This window comes from Mobula hypostoma, chromosome 10 (genome assembly GCF_963921235.1).
Source record: "Mobula hypostoma chromosome 10, sMobHyp1.1, whole genome shotgun sequence".
Classification (NCBI taxonomy): Eukaryota; Metazoa; Chordata; class Chondrichthyes; order Myliobatiformes; family Myliobatidae; genus Mobula; species Mobula hypostoma.
In genome coordinates this window covers 17,275,001-17,296,001 of record NC_086106.1, presented here as the reverse complement: position 1 = coordinate 17,296,001, position 21,001 = coordinate 17,275,001, and the positions used below count along the sequence as shown (strand labels likewise).

The window sequence follows — 21,001 nt, the reverse complement described above, 5'->3', positions numbered from 1 at the left end:
CACTCTGTCACCATCCTCTGAGTGAGGATGCTCCCTGTTAACCCATGACCTCTCGTTCTAGTCCCTCCCAATCTCAGTGGGAAAAGCCCGCTTGCATTTACCCCATCTATCCCCCCGATAATTTTGTACACCTCTATTAAATCTTCCACATTCTCAGGAATAAAGCTGTAACCTATTCAATCTTTCCCAATAACTCATGTCCTCCAGCCCCAACAACATCCTTGTAAAATTTCTCTGTGCTCTTTCAATGTTATTTACCTCTTTCCTGATCTAGCTGTTGCCAAGTGTGTTCTTCCACCTGTGTCCGTGCTGATCGTGATGCCAACCGAACGAATCCCACCTGCCTGCACATCGTCCATTCCACCCCTCCCGATCCCCCTCTGTTCATGTGCCTGTCTAAATGTCCCTGAAACATTGCTATTGTATCTGTTTCTGCCACCTTGGACATTGCTCGTACTGGCTGGTTACCGGATTTTATTTATTGTTTATTTATTTTGTTTGTTTTATAGCATTGAGTATGAGAGTTGCAAACTCATTTTCGCTGTATTGGTGCATGACAAGTTGTACTATGCAATGATAATAAAGATATTTCATTCATCCATTTCATTTCATTCACCTCTCTGGCTGTGCATTCCAGGAACCATGACTCTGTGGGGAAAAGATTGCCTCACACATCTCCCTTAAGTGTAACCCCTCTCACCTTCAATACATGTGGCCAGAAAGCAGTGGCTCCTTTTTTCTGGTTGCTATTTCGGGTGATTTTGACTAGGGCAGCCCGCAGATACCAAACACTGAGCTGAGATGAATGTGGACTCTTTCGGTTTTGTATTTTCAATTCTGTGGTTTCTGCTCAGTTTGCTTTTTTTTTGTTGCTGTTTGCGTGATTTGTGGGGGTTTTGCACTTGGGGAGGGTTTGATGTTTTTTCTTTGAACAGGCTCCATGGTTTTTCTTTTCCCTTCGTGGCCATCTGTGTGAAGATGAATCTCGGGGTTGTATACTTTGATAATAAATGTACTTTGAAATTTTAATTAGACTTGTCAGCCCTGGGGGGGGAAAAAAACAGTTGTCCATCTATTCCTCTCATAATGTTATAAATCTCCATCAGATCACCATCCGTCTCCAACTCTCCAAGGAATTCAGAATCAAATTTAATGCTCGAAAGGTACATTTAATGTCTGAGAAATGTATACAATATACATCCTGAAATTCTTTTTCTTCACAAATATCCACGAAAACAGAGGAGAGCCCCAAAGAATGAATGACAATTAAATGGTGGAACCACAAAGCCCCCCCCCCCAGCTCCCTCCTCCCATGCATAAACAGCAGTAAAGCAACGACCCCCCACCAGGAGGAAAAGCATCGGCGCCCTCCACCGAGCACTCAGGCATGCAGTAATATCACTGACATATGTCGTGAAATTTGTTAACTTTATGACGCAGTACAATGAAATACATGACAAATAAATGTCGTGAAAAATAGTTACTATATATACATAAAACAGTTAAGTAGTGCAAAAAAAATTTTTAAAAACTAGTGAGGTAGTCAATATCCCTGCATCGCTGAGTGTGTGACTTCAGGCTCCTGTACCTCCTCCCTGACAGTAACACTGTGAATTATGCCCCGTCCTGCCCGACTTCTCCCCTTAATTTAGTACCTCGAGTCCCGGCAACATTTATGCACACGTTCCGTCTTCGTAACATTTTTTTTTCCTGCGGTAGGGTCCCTAGAACAGAGCACAGCATCAGCAAAACGACAGAGCTGGTCATCGACTTCAGGAAAAGGGGCAGTGCCTTTTATCCCGTTTCCATCGGTGGTACTGAGGCCGAGAAGGCTGAGAGCTTCGAGTGGTTAAGGGGTGCACGTCACCTTTTCCTCTCCAGGTCCAGCCACGCCGATGCCACAGGATACCAGCGCCTCTTCGGGAAGCTGACGGGATCAGTCACGGCCCCGTTGGCCCTTACCTATTGCAACTGACGCAGCACACAAAACATCCTTTTCGGATGTATTACAGTTTGGAACGGCAACTGCTCTCCCGGAGACTGCAAAAAGAAAACTGCAGAGAGCCGTGGACACAGCTCAACACATGACAGAAAGCAGCCTCCCCTCTACAGACCCAGTGTACTCCTCGCTGCCTCGGCAGAGTCAAAGATCCTGCCGAGGCCCCGGGCATTTTCTCCTCTCCCCATCGGGCAGCTGATACAAAAGGTTTCCTCGTATGATAAAACGGACTTAGCCCCACAACCTTGCTGTCTGTCTGCACTTTCTCTGTCACTGTTAACACCTTGTTGCTGCTTTTGCCTTCTCATACCTCATGCACTGCGTAACGGATAGGAATAATACGCGGGACAATTTTTCACAGGGCGTTGGGACATGGGACAATAATAAGCCACTTTGCCCTATTGTCCGATGTGGGATCTTTGTGGTGGAAGGTGAGATGGTAGGGAGGGTGTTTTAATGTTCAAAATAAGGGGTTCGTGTGTGGTCCACAAGTCCATTTCGTCAATGATGGAAAGTCAGGCAGCATCTACGGAAAGGAACAACCAGCCGACGTCGCAGCCCGAGACCCCCTTCGTCAAACTGGCCGAGCCGCGAGGGGGCGGGTCTTCACGCTCCTGTCAATCTGCCCCGCCGGATCCTTCAATCACCGACGGGAGGCGGAATGGTCCTCCCTTCCGATTGGTCAGGAGGCGGTGGCGTCACAAAGTCCTGGGTTCACGTGGGGTAGGCGGTGCGGCGGATGTGCAGGAGGCTCCGCGCGGTGCCCGGATGCCCAGGTCTGTGGCTCCCCCACCCCCCACCCCCGCTTTGTTCTCCCTCCTCCCGCCTCCTGACGTCACTCGGTATCCCCCCTCCCTCACCGCCACCCCCCCCGTCCCTGAATCCCGCTCTCCCGGTTTCCCCGTCGGTAGGGGTGGTGGGCGGGGGAGGGGGAGCGGACGGCCGTCCAGGGCAACCCGACGCGCATGCGCCCGGGGAGCGGCCACCGAAGCTGCGGCGCGTGCGTGGGCGGCGGTGGGGAGGGGGCAGCGGCGCGTGCGCGGGGGTCCGGGCTCGGGGTGCGCGCACGCTCGCTCTCATCGGTGGCTGATAGAGCGGTTTCTGCCAGGGGTCACCAGCTCCAGCATCCGCTTCCGGTTTATCCTCCCGGCCGCCGTTGCTGAATTCTGCTTCGCTGCTTTCACGGAGGGCCGTCTGTAGCAGTTGCACGTCCCCTGTACACTGTTCGTTCCGTCCACCACAGCTTGTGTCCAAGAACATCCCGGCCATTCCCTGCTCATGCTTCAGGCAATTCCTTTGCCAGGTCTTGCTGTTCCAAAGTTCCAAGTGTGACTGATATTCTAGTTGATGGCTCTTGAACAAATTTCACCACGTATGTCAGTGATAATAAACTTGAGTCTCTACTGTTTTTCCCTCGTCACTTTCTCTCCATTATGGTCGACTGTCTTCAGTCTTTGCCACTTCCACCTATTACCTCCCAGCTTCTTGCATCATTTTCACTCACCCCTGCCATCTGCTCGATTTGCTTGTCACCCAGTAGCTCTCCCTCCAGCCTGTCCCTCTCCCACACACTTTTCTTTTAACTAGCCATCTCCTTCATTTCTTTCCAATCCTGTGATGTCAACTGTCCACCCCCTCCTGACCCGCTGAGTTCCTCCACCACCCTTGTGTGTTGGTCCAGCTTTCCAGTACTTGCAGTCCCTGTTCGGACTTTGACGACCACTCCCTCAGCCCACTTTCAGCCATTTGTACAGCCCTTCCAGCCACGCTGCCGAGCAACCCTCCAATTTTAATCCTAGCCTAATCATGGGACAATTAACAATGACCAATTAACGTACTTACTGGTACATCTTTGGACTGTGCGAGGAGCACCTGGAGGGAACACATGCAGTCACAGGGAGAACGTACAAACTCCTCACAGACAGCAGTGGGAATTGAACCCGGGTTGCCGGTACTGTAAAATGTTGTGCTAACCACTATGCTACTATGCAGCCCGATCTCGGTGCCTGTTCCTTCAGCTGAAATTTGTTTTGAGTGTTTTTGGTTTCTCTGCCACCAGCAGGCCGGCAACCCCTCAGAACCTTTCACAGTGACTCCTCGGGGTTCCCAAAGCTTGCTCTTTCCAGGTCCGCGGAGCCGTCGACGCACTCTCACCTCTTCTGTGCACCTTTTTGCAGGGTTTAGGAGTGTGTACGGGCAGGACGTTGCGGAGGACATCTGCCTGGGTGCCTGGGTTCACGGGGACTTGAGCGTCGTCCAGCGGTGGCCATGGAGGGCGATCCCAGCGTGGAGGAGACCCACATCTGCTCGGTGTGCGGGCTCAGCTTCAACGGACTGGCGGAAGTGGAGAGTCACATGACCGTGCACACCAAGGAGAAGCGCTACGAGTGCGACGTGTGCGGCAAAGCCTGGCTCTACCCGTGCCTGCTGGAGACCCATCGGCGGGTGCACACCGGCGAGCGGCCCTTCACCTGCTCCGAGTGCGGGAAGGGCTTCACCCGCTACGACAGCCTCCTCAGGCACTACCGGGTGCACTCCGGCGAGCGGCCCTTCAACTGCGCCGACTGCGGGAAGGGCTTCAAGACGGCCCAGGACCTGAAGATACACCGGCGGGTGCACACCGGGGAGAGGCCGTTCACCTGCAACGTCTGCGGGAAGTCGTTTGCGCAGTCCTCTGGTCTGCTGCGGCACCAGCGGGTGCACTCTGGCGAGCGGCCCTTCCAGTGCTCCGACTGCGGCAAGTGCTTCAAGACGTCCCCGGACCTGAAGGTGCACTGGCGCCTGCACACCGGCGAGCGGCCGTTCATCTGCATGGACTGCGGCAAGGGCTTCACCCGCTCCAACAGCTTGCTGGAGCACCAGCGCATCCACACGGGCGAGCGGCCCTTCACTTGCTTCCAGTGCGGCAAGGGCTTCACCCACTCCTCCAAGCTGCTCAGCCACCAGCGGGTGCACAGCGGCGATCGGCCCTTCGGCTGCCCCGTGTGCGGGGAGCGGTTCAACCTGGCCTCACACGCCCTGGCGCACCAGAGGGTCCACACCGACGAGCGGCCCTACGACTGCCCCTTCTGCGACGAGAGCTTCAAGACCACCCAGGAGCTGAAGGAGCACCGGCGCACCCACACCGGCGAGCGGCTCTACAAGTGCTCCCACTGCGGCAAGAAGTTCAAGACGCCGCGGGGCCTGAAGGAGCACCAGCGGGTCCACACCGGCGAGCGGCCCTTCGTCTGCTCCGAGTGCGGGAAGGGCTTCACCCGCATGTCCAGCCTGTGGCAGCACCGGCGCATCCACAGCGGCGAGCGCCCCTTCCCCTGCGCCGTCTGCGGCAAGGGCTTCACCCGCCTGGACCACCTGCTCGAGCACCGCCGAGTGCACACCGGGGAGAAGCCCTTCACCTGCCCCGTCTGCGAGAAGTCCTTCGCCCGCTCCTCCAGCCTGCTGGCCCACCGCACCGTCCACACCGGCGAGAAGCCCTTCACCTGCCCCGTCTGCGGCGAGCGCTTCGCCCGCTCCTCCAGCCTGCTGGCCCACCGGCGCGTCCACACCGACGAGAAGCCCTTCAAGTGCTCCGTCTGCCGGAGCGGCTTTAAGACGTCCCGGGACCTGAAGGAGCACCGGCGCACCCACACCGGCGAGCGGCCCTTCACCTGCCCCGAGTGCGGCAAGGGCTTCGTCCAGTCCTCCCACCTGATGGAGCACAGGAGGATCCACACCGGCGAGCGGCCCTTCACCTGCCCCGTCTGCGGCAAGGGCTTCACCCAGTCCTGCAACCTCCTGCAGCACCAGCGGGTCCACACCGGCGAGCGGCCCTTCGTCTGCCCCGTCTGCGGCAAGGGCTTCACCCACTCCTCCAGCCTCCTGCTCCACCAGCGCATCCACACCGGGGAGAAGCCCTTCACCTGCTCCGTCTGCGGCAAGGGCTTCAACCGCTCCTACACCCTCCTGGCCCACCGCACTGTCCACACCGGCGAGCGGCCCTTCACCTGCCCCGAGTGCGGCAAGGGCTTTGCCCGCTCTGCCACCCTGCTGGAACACCAGGCCATTCACAGGAGGGAGCGGCCCTTCTCCTGCCCCGACTGCGGCAAGGGCTTCGCCCGCTCCGCCAGCCTCCTGGCCCACCGCGCCGCGCACGGCAGCGAGAGCCCCTTCGCCTGCGCCGAGTGCGGGCAGGGGTTCAGCCGCTCGGCCAGCCTGCTGGAGCACCAGGCCACCCACGCGAAGGAGAAGCGCTTCACCTGCTCCGAGTGCGGGAAGGGCTTCACCCGCTCGGCCAGCCTGCTGGAGCACCAGGCCATCCACACCGGGGAGAAGCCCTTCACCTGCTCGGAGTGCGGGAAGGGCTTCACCCGCTCGGCCAGCCTCCTGCAGCACCAGGCCTTCCACACCGGGGAGAGGCCCTTCACCTGCTCGGAGTGCGGGAAGGGGTACTCCCTGTCCTCCAGCCTGCTGAGGCACCAGCGCACCCACGTCGAGGCCAGCCCCCCCTCCGCCGCCCATGAGAACGGTCAGCCGGCTGGTCCTTCCCCCTCCTGCGAGGACGGTGCGTCCGTGCCCGGGAGGAGTCCCTCGCCTGCCCAAAGCGAGGCACCGGACACTCCCGCTCAGCCAGCGGATTCCCACAGCCCTTCGCCCCCGGCACCCGCCCCCACAGAGGGCAGCACCTCCCGCTGACGCAGTCTGGGGGAGAGTGGGGTGAAGGCTGCCCAACCAGTGCAGCTACACTGAGCTAGTACAGGCTCGATGGGACGAAGGGCCTGCCCCTGCGTTGTGTGACCGGTGACCCCGGGTTGTTGATTATTGTCGGACTGAGGGAAGTGGGAGGGGTCCATACCATCCTGCTCCAAGCACAGGAAGAGGCCCTTCAGCCCATCACTTCAGTGGTGACTGTCCAGTCTCCATCTTCTCCAACCCCAGAACCAGCACTGGGTCCAAAAACGTCTCCACTGGTCCTGATACTTCTGCAGCACTATGGGAATCTCTGCACCCACCGCCCCTCAGGAGGTACAGTTGTGGGTCCAACCCCCTCTCCAATCCCCTCTACCCCCTCACCTCTGGATTTAGACATCCCTGCCGAGGAGAAATGGTTCTCACCGTCAGTTTGGACCGTAATCCTCATTATTCTGTTCCATAGCCTCTTCCCCCCCCTCCCACTTTGCCCAGTCTCTCCTTGTAACTGAGTCACTCTGACCCAGGCCATCTTCTCCGTACCCTCTCCGGTACAATCACACAGCTGCCCTAGAGCGCTGACAGAGTCCGTGTCCACCACAATTTCCCTGTTCTTATATTGCATGTCCCAAATAATGAACACAAGCATCTTGTACACTGAATTCATCACCCTGACCACTTCAGCTGCCACCTTCAGAGATCCCTGCACTTGTACACTGAGGTCCCCTGTCCCTCCCCACCATTCATAGTGTGTCCTACCCTTGTACACTGAGGTCCCCCGTCCCTCCCCACCATTCAGAGTGTGTCCTACCCTCTTACACCGAGGTCCCCTGTCCCTCGACACTCCCCACCGTTCACAGTGTGTGTCCTACCCTCGTACACCGAGGTCCCCTGTCCCTCGACACTCCCAACCATTCACAGTGTGTGTCTTGCCCTTGTCGACCGAGGTCCATCCCTCTGTTCGTCGATAACCGTACCTTTTCTTGCAGATGTCCTACCATCCCAGTTGGTCCAACTTGACACTTAGCAAGATCAACTTCCTGCCATCCTGCCTGGTTTACAACTGAGCAATATCTTTCTGTAGCCTCTCCCTGCACCGCTAAACGTTAACAATACTCGTGATTTTAGTGCCATTTGCAAACCACATCAGAATCATTCATGTCTTAAAAAACAACAGGAGTCCCAGCACCCATCCTGTGGTACACCACGGGTCCCAGCACCCATCCCGTGGTACACCATGGGTCCCGGCACCCATCCCGTGGTACACCACGGGTCCCAACACCCATCCCGTGGTACACCATGGGTCCCAGCACTCAACCCCTGGTTCACCATGGGTCCCGGCACCCATCCCGTGGTACACCATGGGTCCCGGCACCCATCCCGTGGTACACCATGGGTCCCGGCACCCATCCCGTGGTACACCATGGGTCCCGGCACCCATCCCGTGGTACACCATGGGTCCCGGCACCCATCCCGTGGTACACCATGGGTCCCGGCACCCATCCCGTGGTACACCATGGGTCCCGGCAGCCAACCCGTACTTGTGAGTCTCATCTAGACCCTCTCCATCCTTTTTAGATCTAAGTCCCTCATGATCCTCTAAAGGTCCCTCAGGTCACTCCCCCACCCCAGCTTCGGGGGAAACAGTCCTGACCTTTCCAGTCTAATGCAAGCCTTCGTGTTTGAAGCTCCTGTTCCCTGGAACATTGAGTTGGCCTTCTTTCAGCCGCATCCCCACGATTATGACAAAGTGCGTCTGTCTTTCTCATCAGGCTCCGTGTGTTGGATGCACGCCAGCTCGTCACGTCTGTACCTCAAGGATTTACCTTCTCTGCTCGGCCAGTCCTCATCCCTCCCTCCAGTCCTCGTAGAAAACGGAAAAGTACAGGGCCCTCAGTTCTGTGCTCAACACGGTGCCAAATTAAACTGAATCGCATCTGCCTTCATGTCATCCATATCCATCCATCGCCCATGTGTCAATATTCACATTAAATCCGGCTCCTGTTCTGGAGCACGTCGTCAACGGCAGCTTGACAGGGTCCCCTGTCCTGGGCCAGTCTTTCCGCTTGTCCCCGGCTGTAGCCCATCTTCCTGGTGTATCCTTCCTCTCCCAGGAACGAGGTCTTTGGAGCGTCTGTTGCTGTTTCTGTAGCTGTGGGTTTTTATGGGATGAGCCTCATGCCCAACCCTCTTCCTTTCGCAGCCGGGCTTGGGGACCATCCGTGATGGAAGTTCCATATGTCAACGTATCTATCTAAAAGCCCCTTAATGGCAACATGGTAACTGCCCATTCCAAACTCCCTCCACTCTGTAAAGAAATATGCTTTGGAAATCCTCTTCCAGGTTTTTTCCCTCTCCCCTTAAACCTTTCTGCTTCAATATTTCACCTTTACACCCCGGTGGGAAAAGGCTGTCTATCCGATCTCGGCCTCTCCTCATTTTATAAACCTCTTTCAGGTCTCCGCTCAGCCACCACCCCTCCGGAGAAAAAATTCGGAGTACATTTGTTATCAAAGTGTGTATACTATATACAACCTTGAGATCCCTCTCCTTCCAGGCAGCCGCAAAGCAAAGAATCCCAGTCAAACCCATCAGAGAAAGAAGACAATCAAGCACCCAATGTGCAGAAAAAAATTCTTAAATCGTGCAAACATTCAGAACTGACGTTCGCCAAAGTGAGTCCGCGGCCACGAAACCAGTCATCACTGCAGCCGGTCCAGGAGCCCGTTAAATTCACAGCCCAAGTTTGTCCAAGATTGGATGTGGAGAGGATGATTCTGATAGTGGGTGAGTCTCGGACCGGAGGGCACAGTCTCAGGATAGAGAGAGACTTCCATTGCGAACAGAGATGGGAAAGAATTTCTTTAGCCAAAGGGTGGTGAATCTGTGGAATTCAATGTGTATGTCTGCAGAGGCAAAGTCTTTGAGTTATATTTAAAGCAGAGGTTTAAATAGGCTCTTGATTAGTCAGGGTGTCAAAGGTTATGGGGCGAAGGCAGGAGAGGGATAATAAATTGGCCATGATGGAACAGTGGAGCAGATGCAATGGGGCAGATGGCCTAATTCTGCTCCTATGTCTTAAAGATTTTGTGGCCTCTGCTCATAGCACACGCTCTCTAGTCCAGGCTGCATCCCGGTGAACTCCTTCAGCCCTCCCCAAAACCTCCATGACCTCTCCAAAACGTCCACGACCTTCCTGTAATGGCCTCTCCAAAACCTCCACGACCTTCCTGTAATGGCCTTTCCAAAACCTCCACGACCTTCCTGTAATGGCCTCTCCAAAACCTCCACGACCTTCCTGTAATGGCCTCTCCAAAACCTCCACGACCTTCCTGTAATGGCCTCTCCAAAACCTCCACGACCTTCCTGTAATGGGGTGACCAGAACTGCCCACAGTGCTCCAAGTCCATTGCGGCCAAAGCTGCAGTGGGATTACCTGATCCTTGGCGGCAACGCCCTAACCAATGAAGGCAAGTATGCCATATAACTTCTTTGCCTGTCCACTAGAGAGAGCTGTGCACTTGCACAGGCTTCTCTGCACGTCGGTGCTCCTAGCATTAACTGTGTGTCTTTCCCTTTACATTTGACCTCCCAAATAGTAATACCTTGTACTGGCCCAGATTAAACTTCATCCGCCACCTCCCCGCCCACAGTTCGGATTGTTCTGTATTGTAGGAAAAACTCAGCAGGTCAGGCAGCATCTATGGAAAGGAATAAACAGCCAACGTTTTGGGCAGAGGCCCTCTTCAAGACGAAGAAGGATGAAGGGCCTCAGCCCAAAACATGAGACCTGTTGAGGAGTCTTGGTTTGGAACGCCGACTGTTTTTTTTTTCATTTCCATAGATGCTGCTTAACCTGCTCTTTCCCTCCAGCATTTTGTGTGTGTTACTGTGGATTTCCAGCATCTGCAGAATCTCTCGTGTTTATGCTCCGTAGCCTGCCCGTTTCCTTACAAGTGCCCCTGTCCTCCCCGCTTCGAGTCGGATTAAACCCTCCTCCGCCCAGTCGAGGATGCTGGGTTCATTCAGATTCAAGCTAAAGGCGTCCGCCCTCTCCAGAAACGGCGCCGGTGACCCAGAAGTGGAAGGGTCTCCCGCGGACGTTTTAACCCAACCTCCCCTCACGTTTGCGTATTGGGCAGCAGGAATTGTCAGGGGTTTCCACGCTGGACACCATGTTTGCGTCACAGGACCTCGGGTTTCCAACGACGTCCCCCCTGAAGGTTGTAACACGGCAGCCAATTGAAACAAGGACTTCCACAACTTTTCATCGATGCAGAATTGTATTCCATTTAAATAAATGTCTTTCTCCCCCCCCCAGTAGATATGCCCCATGTAATCAGTGTTATCCAATTATAAGCTAACCTACATAAAGAAAGTACTTGACCGAACGCTGTCTGTGAGGGTTTTATTCCACCTGGCACTGGAAAATCCTACGCGAGTGTCTGGTTTGGGGAGGGTGAGGGGTTCAAGGTGGACTGCGCCCGATTTCATCCTTCATTTGCCCCGTAAACTCCTTTTCACTGGGGACTGGAGAGGGGAATTTTCAGTCCGTCTGGCGAGGCAGGCGGCTCTGCTGGAGCGGGAGAAGGCCGGCCTCAAACGGGACAGTGGACAGCGGCCGTTCGTCATCCCAGCGACAGGCGATCGAGGCCTGCGGTGGTGGAGGACTCTTGATCTGATGCTCGGCCAGCAGGTGACAGGAGAGCCAGTGAAACTCCAATGGTTACAGTTCATGGCGGGCGAAGGGCAACACAAGAGACTGATTGGTCGGACTGCCGCTATGTAACAATTGAGGCGTTTGAAAGCTAACGGCAGGGGGTGTTCTGGGATCTGACTGATCGGTTTATCCACCTGCAAGTGGGTGGGGAAATTCACTGGACTCTGATTATCGGGGAGGGTTCAGGTCACATGACGGATTGGGAGACGATGGAGAGTGGACGAATGGCAGATCGGAGAAGGGGTCAGTAGATAGTCCGCTAAATCGCAACCCAAACGGGAGCTTGGAGGGAGGGGAGTACTCAAGACACCTGTCAGCATCAGTGGAGATAAGTTGTGGTGAGCGGGCTAGTCTTAAATGGGATTGGCCGAAGGGGACGGTGGGGGTGGGCAATTACTTAGAGGTCAATATCGACAGAAGAGCAGTGGTCAAGGCCAGTGGCTTGCTTACAGGTTTGGCAGGCAGAGTCGGGGATGCATGGAGAAATCATTAGCAGGGACCGGGCGGGTGAAGGCGAATGTAGAGCAGGATGGAGGGTTTAGGATTTGGGAAGAGCTTGGGGTTAGTTCTCTCTGGAGGCAGGGAGCTGGTAGAGGCTCAGAAAGGGAGCCAGAATCTGTAGTCTGTAGTAGAGGAGTCAAAGACTGGAGAGCGTAGGTTTAAGGTGAGGGGGGCAGCATTCAAAGGGGGTCTGAGGGGTAGATTTTTCACACAAGAAGTAATTGGTCTCTGGAATCAGCTGCCAGAGGAGGTGGTGGAGGCAGGAACAATAATAACATTTGAAAGGCATTGGGACAGGTATTCGAATGAGCGGTCTGCAGAAGGATTATGGCAAGCGGGATTAGTACAAGTCATTGGGGAGAACACATTTGGAGCACTGTGTGCATTTCTGGTCTCCCAGCTATTTCAAGCATATGATTAAGCAGCAAAGAATTATGAGGATGTTGTTGGAACTAAAGGGTTTGCGTTATAAAGAGATTCTGAACAGGGTGGGGCTGACTACCTGGAGGGAAGGAGGCTAAGGGGTAACCTTGTAGATGTTCATGAAATCATAAGCAGGCAGATAAGGCAGATGGTGAACGTTTTCTTCTCCAGGGTGGCCAGTTTAAAACTAGAGGACGCAGGTGTGAGGTGAGAAGGGAAAGACTGAAGCGGGACGTGAGGGGCAAGTTCTTCCTACAAAGGGCGGCGGTAATATGGAACAAGCTGCCCAGAATAAGTGTTGGCGGCCGGTTCAGAATCAGGTTTGTTATGACTAATATATGTTAGCAGTAAATGCATGACATTAAACATCTATAGGTTACAATAATAAATATAAAGAGAGTAAACTGGTGAGGTAGTGTTCGTGGGTTCATGGGCCGTTCAGAAATCTGACGGTGGAGGGGAAGAAGCATTTCCTAAAACATTGAGATCTTCAGATCCTTTACCTCTTCGCTGATGGTAGTAATGAGAAGAGGGCACATCCCGGAGGGTGAGGATGGATTCTGCCTTCTTAAGGCATTGCCTTTTGAACAGGCTGCATCACTGTCTGGTATGGCGGGGGGCGGGGGAGCTACTGCATAGAACTGAAAGAAGCTGCAGAGGGTTGTAAATCTAGTCAACTCCATCTTGGGTACCAGCCTACAAAGTACCCGGGCCATTTTCAGGGAGCGGTGTCTCAGAAAGGCAGCGTCCATTATTAAGGACCTCCAGCACCCAGGGCATGCCCTTTTCTCACTGTTACCATCAGGTAAGAGGTACAGAAACCTGAAGGTGTCATAAGGGGGCATTGGAAGCGGACCCAAATGCAAGACACAGACACTGAAGTACGAGGAACAGGACACGGTTTATCAAGAAAGCAAGGGGAGTCAGGAAGAAACAACGCTGGACATGGGCACAGGCCCTGGATGAGACAAGGACACCGGGCCTGGGCTAGGACTAACACTAGGAAAGCGGGACCAGGACAAGGAACTTGGAACTAGGAGTCTGGGCTAGGACTCCGACCCAGAGACTGGACAGGGACCTGGAACCTGTCTTGACTCGGGCTCGGACCCCGGATCTAGACGAGGACAAGACGTGGCTACAGGACTGGACGTGGAACTCCTTCACAGGACGATGCACATGGACAGGACGAGAACACAAAGCCGTGACTTGGACAGGACGAGGTTCTTGGACGTGGCTTGGACAGGACGAGGGAACTCCAGCGCTGGGCGAGGTAACTCCAGGGCAGCACATGGCTCTTGAACTAGATTTGGCTCGGCTCTTGGACTTGGCTGGGTTAGGTTCTAAGGTACTGAGCCGGGACTCCTCCTTGGAGCGCAGGGCCGGGACCCTTTCTAGGACGCAGGGTCGGGATGACTGCCGAGGACACTTGCCGAAGGAACTGCCGAGGTAAACTGCCAAGGGTCTCCTGGACTGGACGAGAACACGAAGCCTTGACTTGGACAGGACTGGAACACAGCGCCTGCAACACAGAACACAGAACACAGAGCCAGGGCTCCTCCTTGGGAACAGGACTTAGGGCCGGGACTTTACACAGAGTCAGGACCCCTCCTTGGGAACAATACCTAGGGCCGGGACTCTTCTTTGACACAGACACTAAACACGGGGACACAAAGAGATAGTTCCAAACTCAACAATAAATAGTTCCTTATCTTGGCATGGCAAGGCTCCGGTCTCACTCCGTCAGTTGAACTTGACAGGGATGTAGGCGAGGCTTCAGAAGGAAGGGGAAGGGAACAGTCCAGCAAACAATCCCTGGTTTGTAGAGGTATTTATGTGCCAGACCGAAATGAAAATCGGGTGCCTCAATTAAGGAACTTAGCAGAACAAGGGAGAAAACAGGAAAACCCGGAACAAGGATCGGTGGACTGGACCGTGAACCGGAACGCGGATTTCACGGACCGGACCATGACAGAAGGCACATACAGCACTCAGCGATTCAGGAATAGATTCTTCCCCTCTGCCATCCGATTCCTAAATAGACAATGAACCCATGAACGTTACCTCACTTTTTAATATATAGTATTTATGTTTTACGCGCAATTATTTTTTAATCTATTCAATATACAATTTACTTATTTAATTGTTATTATTATTTTTTCTTCTATATTATGTACAATATTGGACACTACTCATTTTTTAAATATGCAGTATTTCTGTTTTTGCACCTGTTTAATCTATTCAATATTCATATACCGTAATTGGTTTACTTCTTTATTATCATTATTTCATTTATTTTTTTTTATTAAAACAAAATTTTCTATGTTATGCATTGCATTGAACTGCTGCTGCTAAGTTAACAAATTTCACGTCACATGCCGGTGATAATAAACCCGATTCTGATTCTGAAGATATCCTCAGTGGTGGAGAGGCTAATGTCCAGAAAACGCCGGAGGAGCTCGTCAGACCAGGCAGCATCTATGAAAAAAAGTAAACAGTCGACGTTTCGGCTGTACTGTTTTCCAAAGATCGTGGCTGCTCTGACCGTGGACTTGGTCGCACCTCCCTGCCTTTCCCCCATAATCCTTAATCGCCCTGCAACGCAAAAACCTATCCAACCGTGTCTTAAATGTGTTTAATGAGGTAGTCGCCACAGTTTCCCTGGGCACAGACTGACTTTCTCCACATCTCCATTCTAAATCGATTCTCTGAATCTTCGGGATATGCCCCCCAGTTCTAGTCTCAGCTATCAGCGGAAACAACTCTGCCTCTATTCTTTCCGTGATTTTCTGTGTTTTTCTCAGGTCCCCTCTCACCCTTCTGAATTCGATGTTAAGCACGGAACCGAGTACTACCCTCAGCAAACAGGGAGCAGCCCACACCGGCGCCTTTAAAAATCATTGTCGCGGATGTCAATCCGGTTTGTTCGAAGAAACCTCCGCCCAGTTATCATCAGCATCTCACCTGCGGAACCAGGAGTCCGGACACACCCGACCGCTGCCCTACAACGATTAGGGATGCCTCAGCTCTGGAGCAGCTGTCCCAGGACTGGGGCGGCACGGTAGCGTAGTGTTTAGCACAACGCTTTACAGTGCAGGCGACACGGGTTCGATTCCTGTAAGTTCTCCCCCCCGTGGCCGTGTGGGTTTCCTCCGGTTGCTCGGGTTTCCTCCCACAATCCAAAGGTGTCCAAGTTGGTATGTTAATTGTTCGTTGTAAAACCGAGGTTCCTAACGGGTGATGGTGGGGATAAGCTCCCACTACCTATAAATTACTCCCAATGGTGTGTGACTCTAACAGCCTCTGACAGCCAAGTCCAACTCTCGGCCTTCACGTGTGGTTTAGCTACGAGACCCGGTGGAACTGTTTCTACTGACGAGAGAAGGGGCAAAGGCGGACCACTGGCACCTCAAATCCGGTTGCTTCGGGCAGCTGGGGCTCGTCGGCCTTGGACGGCAGCCCGCCTGGGAGAAGGAAATCTCTGATTTTAAACCTCCGATGCCTTGCGGCCACTCCCACCCATGAAAAAGGCTTCAGGAGTAAACCCCGAGGAAGAAATCTGGAGCCGGGATCCCTACAGTTTGATGTTGTTTACAACTTCACTCTGGCAACCTCTGCGACGACACTGGTGCCAAGCTGTATCAGTGCTCGTCCTTCCCTTGGACTACATCAATGATGCGGAGGGGCCGAGGCGTGCAACAAGAACTGGCAGGAGCGGACTGCCAAGGTGAAACAGAAACTGGAACTGTGGGGAGGGCGCTCCCTGTCGATAACGGGCAAAAACCTGGTCATCAGGTGTGAGGTGCTCTCAGGGCTGCTGTACTTGGCGCAGGTGTGGCCCGTCCCCCGCTCCTGCAGCTCGGAAATAACCCGGGCTGTCTTCAGATTCGTCTGGGGATCCAAGGTGGAGCGGGTGAGACGGACCGTCATGCACGAGTCCCTGGACAACGGGGGCAAGAACGTCCCCAATGTCGCCCTCACCCTGATGGCCAGTTTCGTGTGTGGCTGCATCAGGCTGTGAGTGGATCCCAGATACGTGAGCACAAAGTACTACGATGTGCCCAGGTTTTACCTGTCACCCTGGCTACGAAGGATGGGTCTGGCCGCACTCCCGCGCAACACCCGTCAGCTGGCCGTTGCCGGCATACCTGTCCTTCGTAGAAAAATTCTTCAAGGCCAACGCATTTGACCACAGGTGCCATCAGGCAGTGGTCGGTACGTAGTGTCCTGCAGGCACTGCAGGAGAAGGACGAGATGGACACAGTGGGGTGGTTCCCTGAGCAGACCGTCCAGTTCATCTGGTAAAATGCCTCATCGCCAGATCTCACCAACGGGCACAAAGATCTCGCCTGGCTGGCGGTGAGAGGGGCCCTCCCAGTCAGATCCCTCCTGTACGCACCGGAATGTCGTCTCCGCACCCCACTGCCCACGGGAGGACTGTAATGGGGTGGAGTCGGGGGCTCACCTCTTTGCACACTGTGGGTTCGCAAAGAAGCTGTGGAGGAGAATGGAGGGGACAGTGCTAAGATTCATGTCCAGCAGCTGCGTTACCGAGGACTCCGTGATCTACTGGCTGTTCCCGGGGACGCACACGGAGACAAACATCCGGTGCTGCTGGCAGATCATCAATTCGGTGAAAGACGCGCTTTGGTCTGCCGGAAACTTGGTGGTCTGCCAGCACATGGAGATGTCGGTGACTGAATGGTGCCGACTGGCTCACTCTCGCCTGCAGGAGTCCGTGCTGAGGGACGCACTCAAGCTTGGTGCGGCCACCTCGAAGGCCCCGTGGGGAAGGACCACAGTTTAAGGTTCATCACCCGTGGGAGTGGGAGGGGTCGGGTGGGGAGGAGACTAACCCTCATCAGCATGTGGACAGATAATCATCATGGTGCCCCAGGAGTGGGTGGAATTGTTAATTTGGAAAAGGAATTAGAGCCAACGCCTGCCTTTATTGTTGATAATTTTATTGTTATTAAGTCTTCACTCTTGACCAAGGGTTGAGAGTAAATGAACGATTTATTGTAAACAGCTCTCATTTGTATATGAACAGAGAGTCAACGCATAATTTTATTGTAAATAACTTTATTGAATAAGGACCCAGAGTCAACGAAAGTTATTTTTCTTATATGTAAATATATTTATTTTGTAATAATTGTGAATAAAGTATTTTTGGAAAAAAAAACAGCCGGTTCTTCAAATCTTCCCGCCCAGGCCTGCGTCCTGGAGAGGATACAGTCCATCAGAGGCACAAACCCATGATCCCCTGGGATCGACGGCTGCTTACTACTAGACTGCGATTAAATCGGGGGTTTCTAGGCGACGTGGCTCAAAGGGCCTGTTCCTCACTGTATGTCAATATAAATAAATAAATAATAAATAGATTTTTAAAGATGCAAAAACCAGGATGCTATTTATCGGGTACAGCTCAGCATTCAATAGCAGCTTCCCCTTAAAACTAATCAATACATTTCAAGGCATTGCTCTCGATACTTTCTTGTGCACCTGGATCCTGGATTTCCTCATCTGCAGATCCCACTCAGCTGGGATTGGCAACAACGTCTCCTCCGCGATCTCCATCAGCACAGGAGCACCACGGGGCTGTGTGCTTAGCCCCCTGCTCGACTCACTGTATAACTATGACTGTGAGGCTACGCACAGCTCCAATGATGACTTCACCACTCTGGTTAGATGAAGCAAAGGTGGTGATGAATCAGCATGTAGGAGGGAGATTGGAAACATGGCCAAGTGGTGCTACAACAACGACCTCTCACTCGACGTCAGCAAGACCAAGGAGCTGATTACTGACTTCGGTAGGAGTAAATCAGAGGTCCGTGAGCCAGTTCTTATCGGGGATCAGAGGTGGAGAGGATCAGCAACTTTAAACTCCTTGGTTTCAAAGGTACATTTAATGTCAGAGAAGCGTATATAATATACATCCTGAAAAGCTTTTTCTTCACAACCGTCCACCAAAACAGAGGAGTGCCCTCAAAGAATGAATGACGGTTAAATGTTAGGACCCCAAAGTGCCCCCAAGCTCCCCCCCCCATGCGTAAGCAGCAGCAAAGCAACGATCCCCCTTCTCCCACCAGCAAAAAAAAAACATCGGCACCCACCACTGAGCACTCAAGCATGCAGCAAAGCAACAGCAAAGACACAGACTTGCAGTACCCCAAAGACTACTCTTTCACCCAGTATTCGACATACCACAGGCTCGCTTTCTCCCTAATAAGGGAGAAAGGGTGTCTCCGTTTCACAGCGGGAGGGGAGACATAACAAACAGCGCTCTGGTTTACGACGTTAAAAGTCCATTGCGTCGCTTTTTCTGAGCTCTGTGCCCAAAGTTCTCCCGACTCCCACGACACAGCAATTTCCTGCCGGGACACCGACCTTCGATCCGCCCGACAGGCCAGAGTCTTCAAAAGAACCCTGAAAGGGATAAATAGAGATACTAAAAGATGGAAATAGAGCTCTTTCCGAAGATGCACGCAAAGGAGTCACCGTTAGGCGCCATTTCTCCTCCTGAGCTCCTTGGTGTTGTCATTGCAGAGCGTCGGTCCTGGGTCCAGCGCGTAAGCATCATTACAAAGAAAACATGCCAGCGTCCCTACTTTCTTAAAAGTTTCTGAAGAGTTGGCATGTCATCTAACACTTTGACAGACCTCTATAGATGTGTAGTGGTGGGTATGTTGACTGGTGGCGTCACGGCCTGGTATGGAAACACCAGTATCCTTGAATGGAAAATCCTGCAAAAAGTAGTGGACGTGGCCCAGACCATCACGGGAAAAGCCCTCGCCACCATTGAGCACATCGACGAAGAGTTCTGTCACAGGAAATTAGCACCCATCATCAAGGACCCCCATCTCCCAGGACATGCTGTCTTCTCACTGCTGCCACCAGGAAGGAGGTACAAAATCCTCAGGGCCCACACCACCAGGTTCAGGAACAGTTATTACTCCTCAACCATCAGGCTCCTGAACCAGAGGGGATAACTTCACTCAGCTTCACTTGCTCCATCACTGAACTGCTCCCACAACCTATGGACTCACTTTGAAAAGCCTGTCATCTCATGTTCTCAATATTTATTCATTATTTATTTATTATTGCTTATACTTCTTTCTTTTTGTATTTGCGTAGTTTGTTGTCTTTTGCACATTAGTTGCGTGTTTATCTTGTTAGATGGATTGATTCTGTGTTTCATGTATCTGCTGGCATGAAAATCTATCTCAGGGTTGTAAATGGCGACGCTTGTGTGCTTTGATAATAAATTTACTCTGAACTTTGAAATCCATTGAGTATAGTCCTAGGTGACTCAACCTTACCCCATCATCTCCAAAATCAACCTGGTGGTGAACCTCCCGTGCCTCAGCGGGTCAACCAGCGTATCTTTCCCCAAGTAAGGAGAGCAGAGCTCCGTGCAGTGCCCCAGATGTGGCCTCACCAGTACCCTATGGAGTTGCAGAATAAACTCCCCCTGCTCTGAAATTCAATCGCTCTGGCAATGAAGGCCAACATTCCATTTGCCTTCTTGATAAACTTGCATCTGCAAACCAGTCTTCCGTCATTCATGTACAAGCACACCCCAAGTCCCTACGCAGCATTCTGCAACCTTTCGCCATTTAATTAATAATCTGATATTCTGTTTTTCCTTCCAAAAACTCACATTCACCATCCTTGTACTCTCCGCGCCAGACCCCTGCCCAGTCACTTAACCTATCGATATCTCTCTGCAGACTCTCTCCACCCAGTTTGGTGTCATCCACAAACATGGATATGCTACGCTCTGTCCCCTCTTCCAAACTGCTGATGAATATTGTGACTATTTACATGTCCAGCCCCGACTCCTGCAGCACTCCGCTCACTACGGACTGCCGACGAGAGAAACACTCATTTATCCTAACTCTCTTAGCCAGTATAGCAACAGCCCTCTAATCCGGGTGATGTTGCACAATAGCACCCTTTCCTGAGCGGCACGCACAAAATGCTGGAGGAACTCTGCAGGTAAGACAGCTTCCCTGGAAAAGAATCAGGCCCTGGCCCGCTGAGTTCCTCCAGCATTTTGTGTACAGTGCTCTGGATTTCCAGCATCTCTTGTGTTTAGCACCTTTCCCCGCCTCCGTCTAATCTCAACTCCAGTCTTCTGCACCCTCTCCAAAGTCTTGACATCCTTCCTAAAATGCGGGGAGGAGGGGGGAAATCAGAGCTAAATGCAACATTGCAGATTCAAGATTCAAGCTACGTTTATTATCAAAGCATGTATAAAATACACAGACTTGAGATTAGTTTGCTTACGGGCAGCCACAAAGCAAGAAACGAGAATGACACAAGAAAAAGAAAGACCCTAACCACTGCGTTCAGGAAGAAGAAAACACGCAAATCGTGCAAACAACAGGAGTAAAGGACGGCATTCCGAACCAAACCGGGTCCTTAGGTCCACTCCCCGGAGTAGCTGGAGTAGGCCCAGTCCTCGGTCTCAGTTCGTCACATGAGCGGGGCAAAAATGCCGCGAAACTCGCAGAGACGTCAGCCGCCGGAGCAGTTCACGGCCTCAGCGCCGCAGAGAGAGAGGAACGAACATCGCGGGAGAGCGAGCGAAGTCAGCCCGACCCTCTCCTTTCCAATCTATCTGGCTGGCACTGAAATTGCCAAGTCAAGTCGTCACTTTTATTGTCATTTCAACCATAACTGCTGGTACAGTC

The 21,001-nt window shown here is 52.9% G+C and overlaps 1 protein-coding gene across 1 annotated transcript in view; it reads left to right on the top strand.

The window, feature by feature from the left end:
* Window positions 1-2,661: 2,661 nt before the first annotated feature.
* The window catches only part of LOC134352703 (zinc finger protein 208-like), a 62,339-nt gene continuing 43,999 nt past the window's right edge, over window positions 2,662-21,001 (top strand). The window contains exons 1-2 of the mRNA XM_063060102.1: window positions 2,662-2,775; window positions 4,177-6,466. Of these exons, the coding sequence (XP_062916172.1) occupies window positions 4,268-6,466 (2,199 nt within the window). The 5' untranslated portion in view covers window positions 2,662-2,775; window positions 4,177-4,267. The remainder of the gene's footprint in view (window positions 2,776-4,176; window positions 6,467-21,001) is intronic.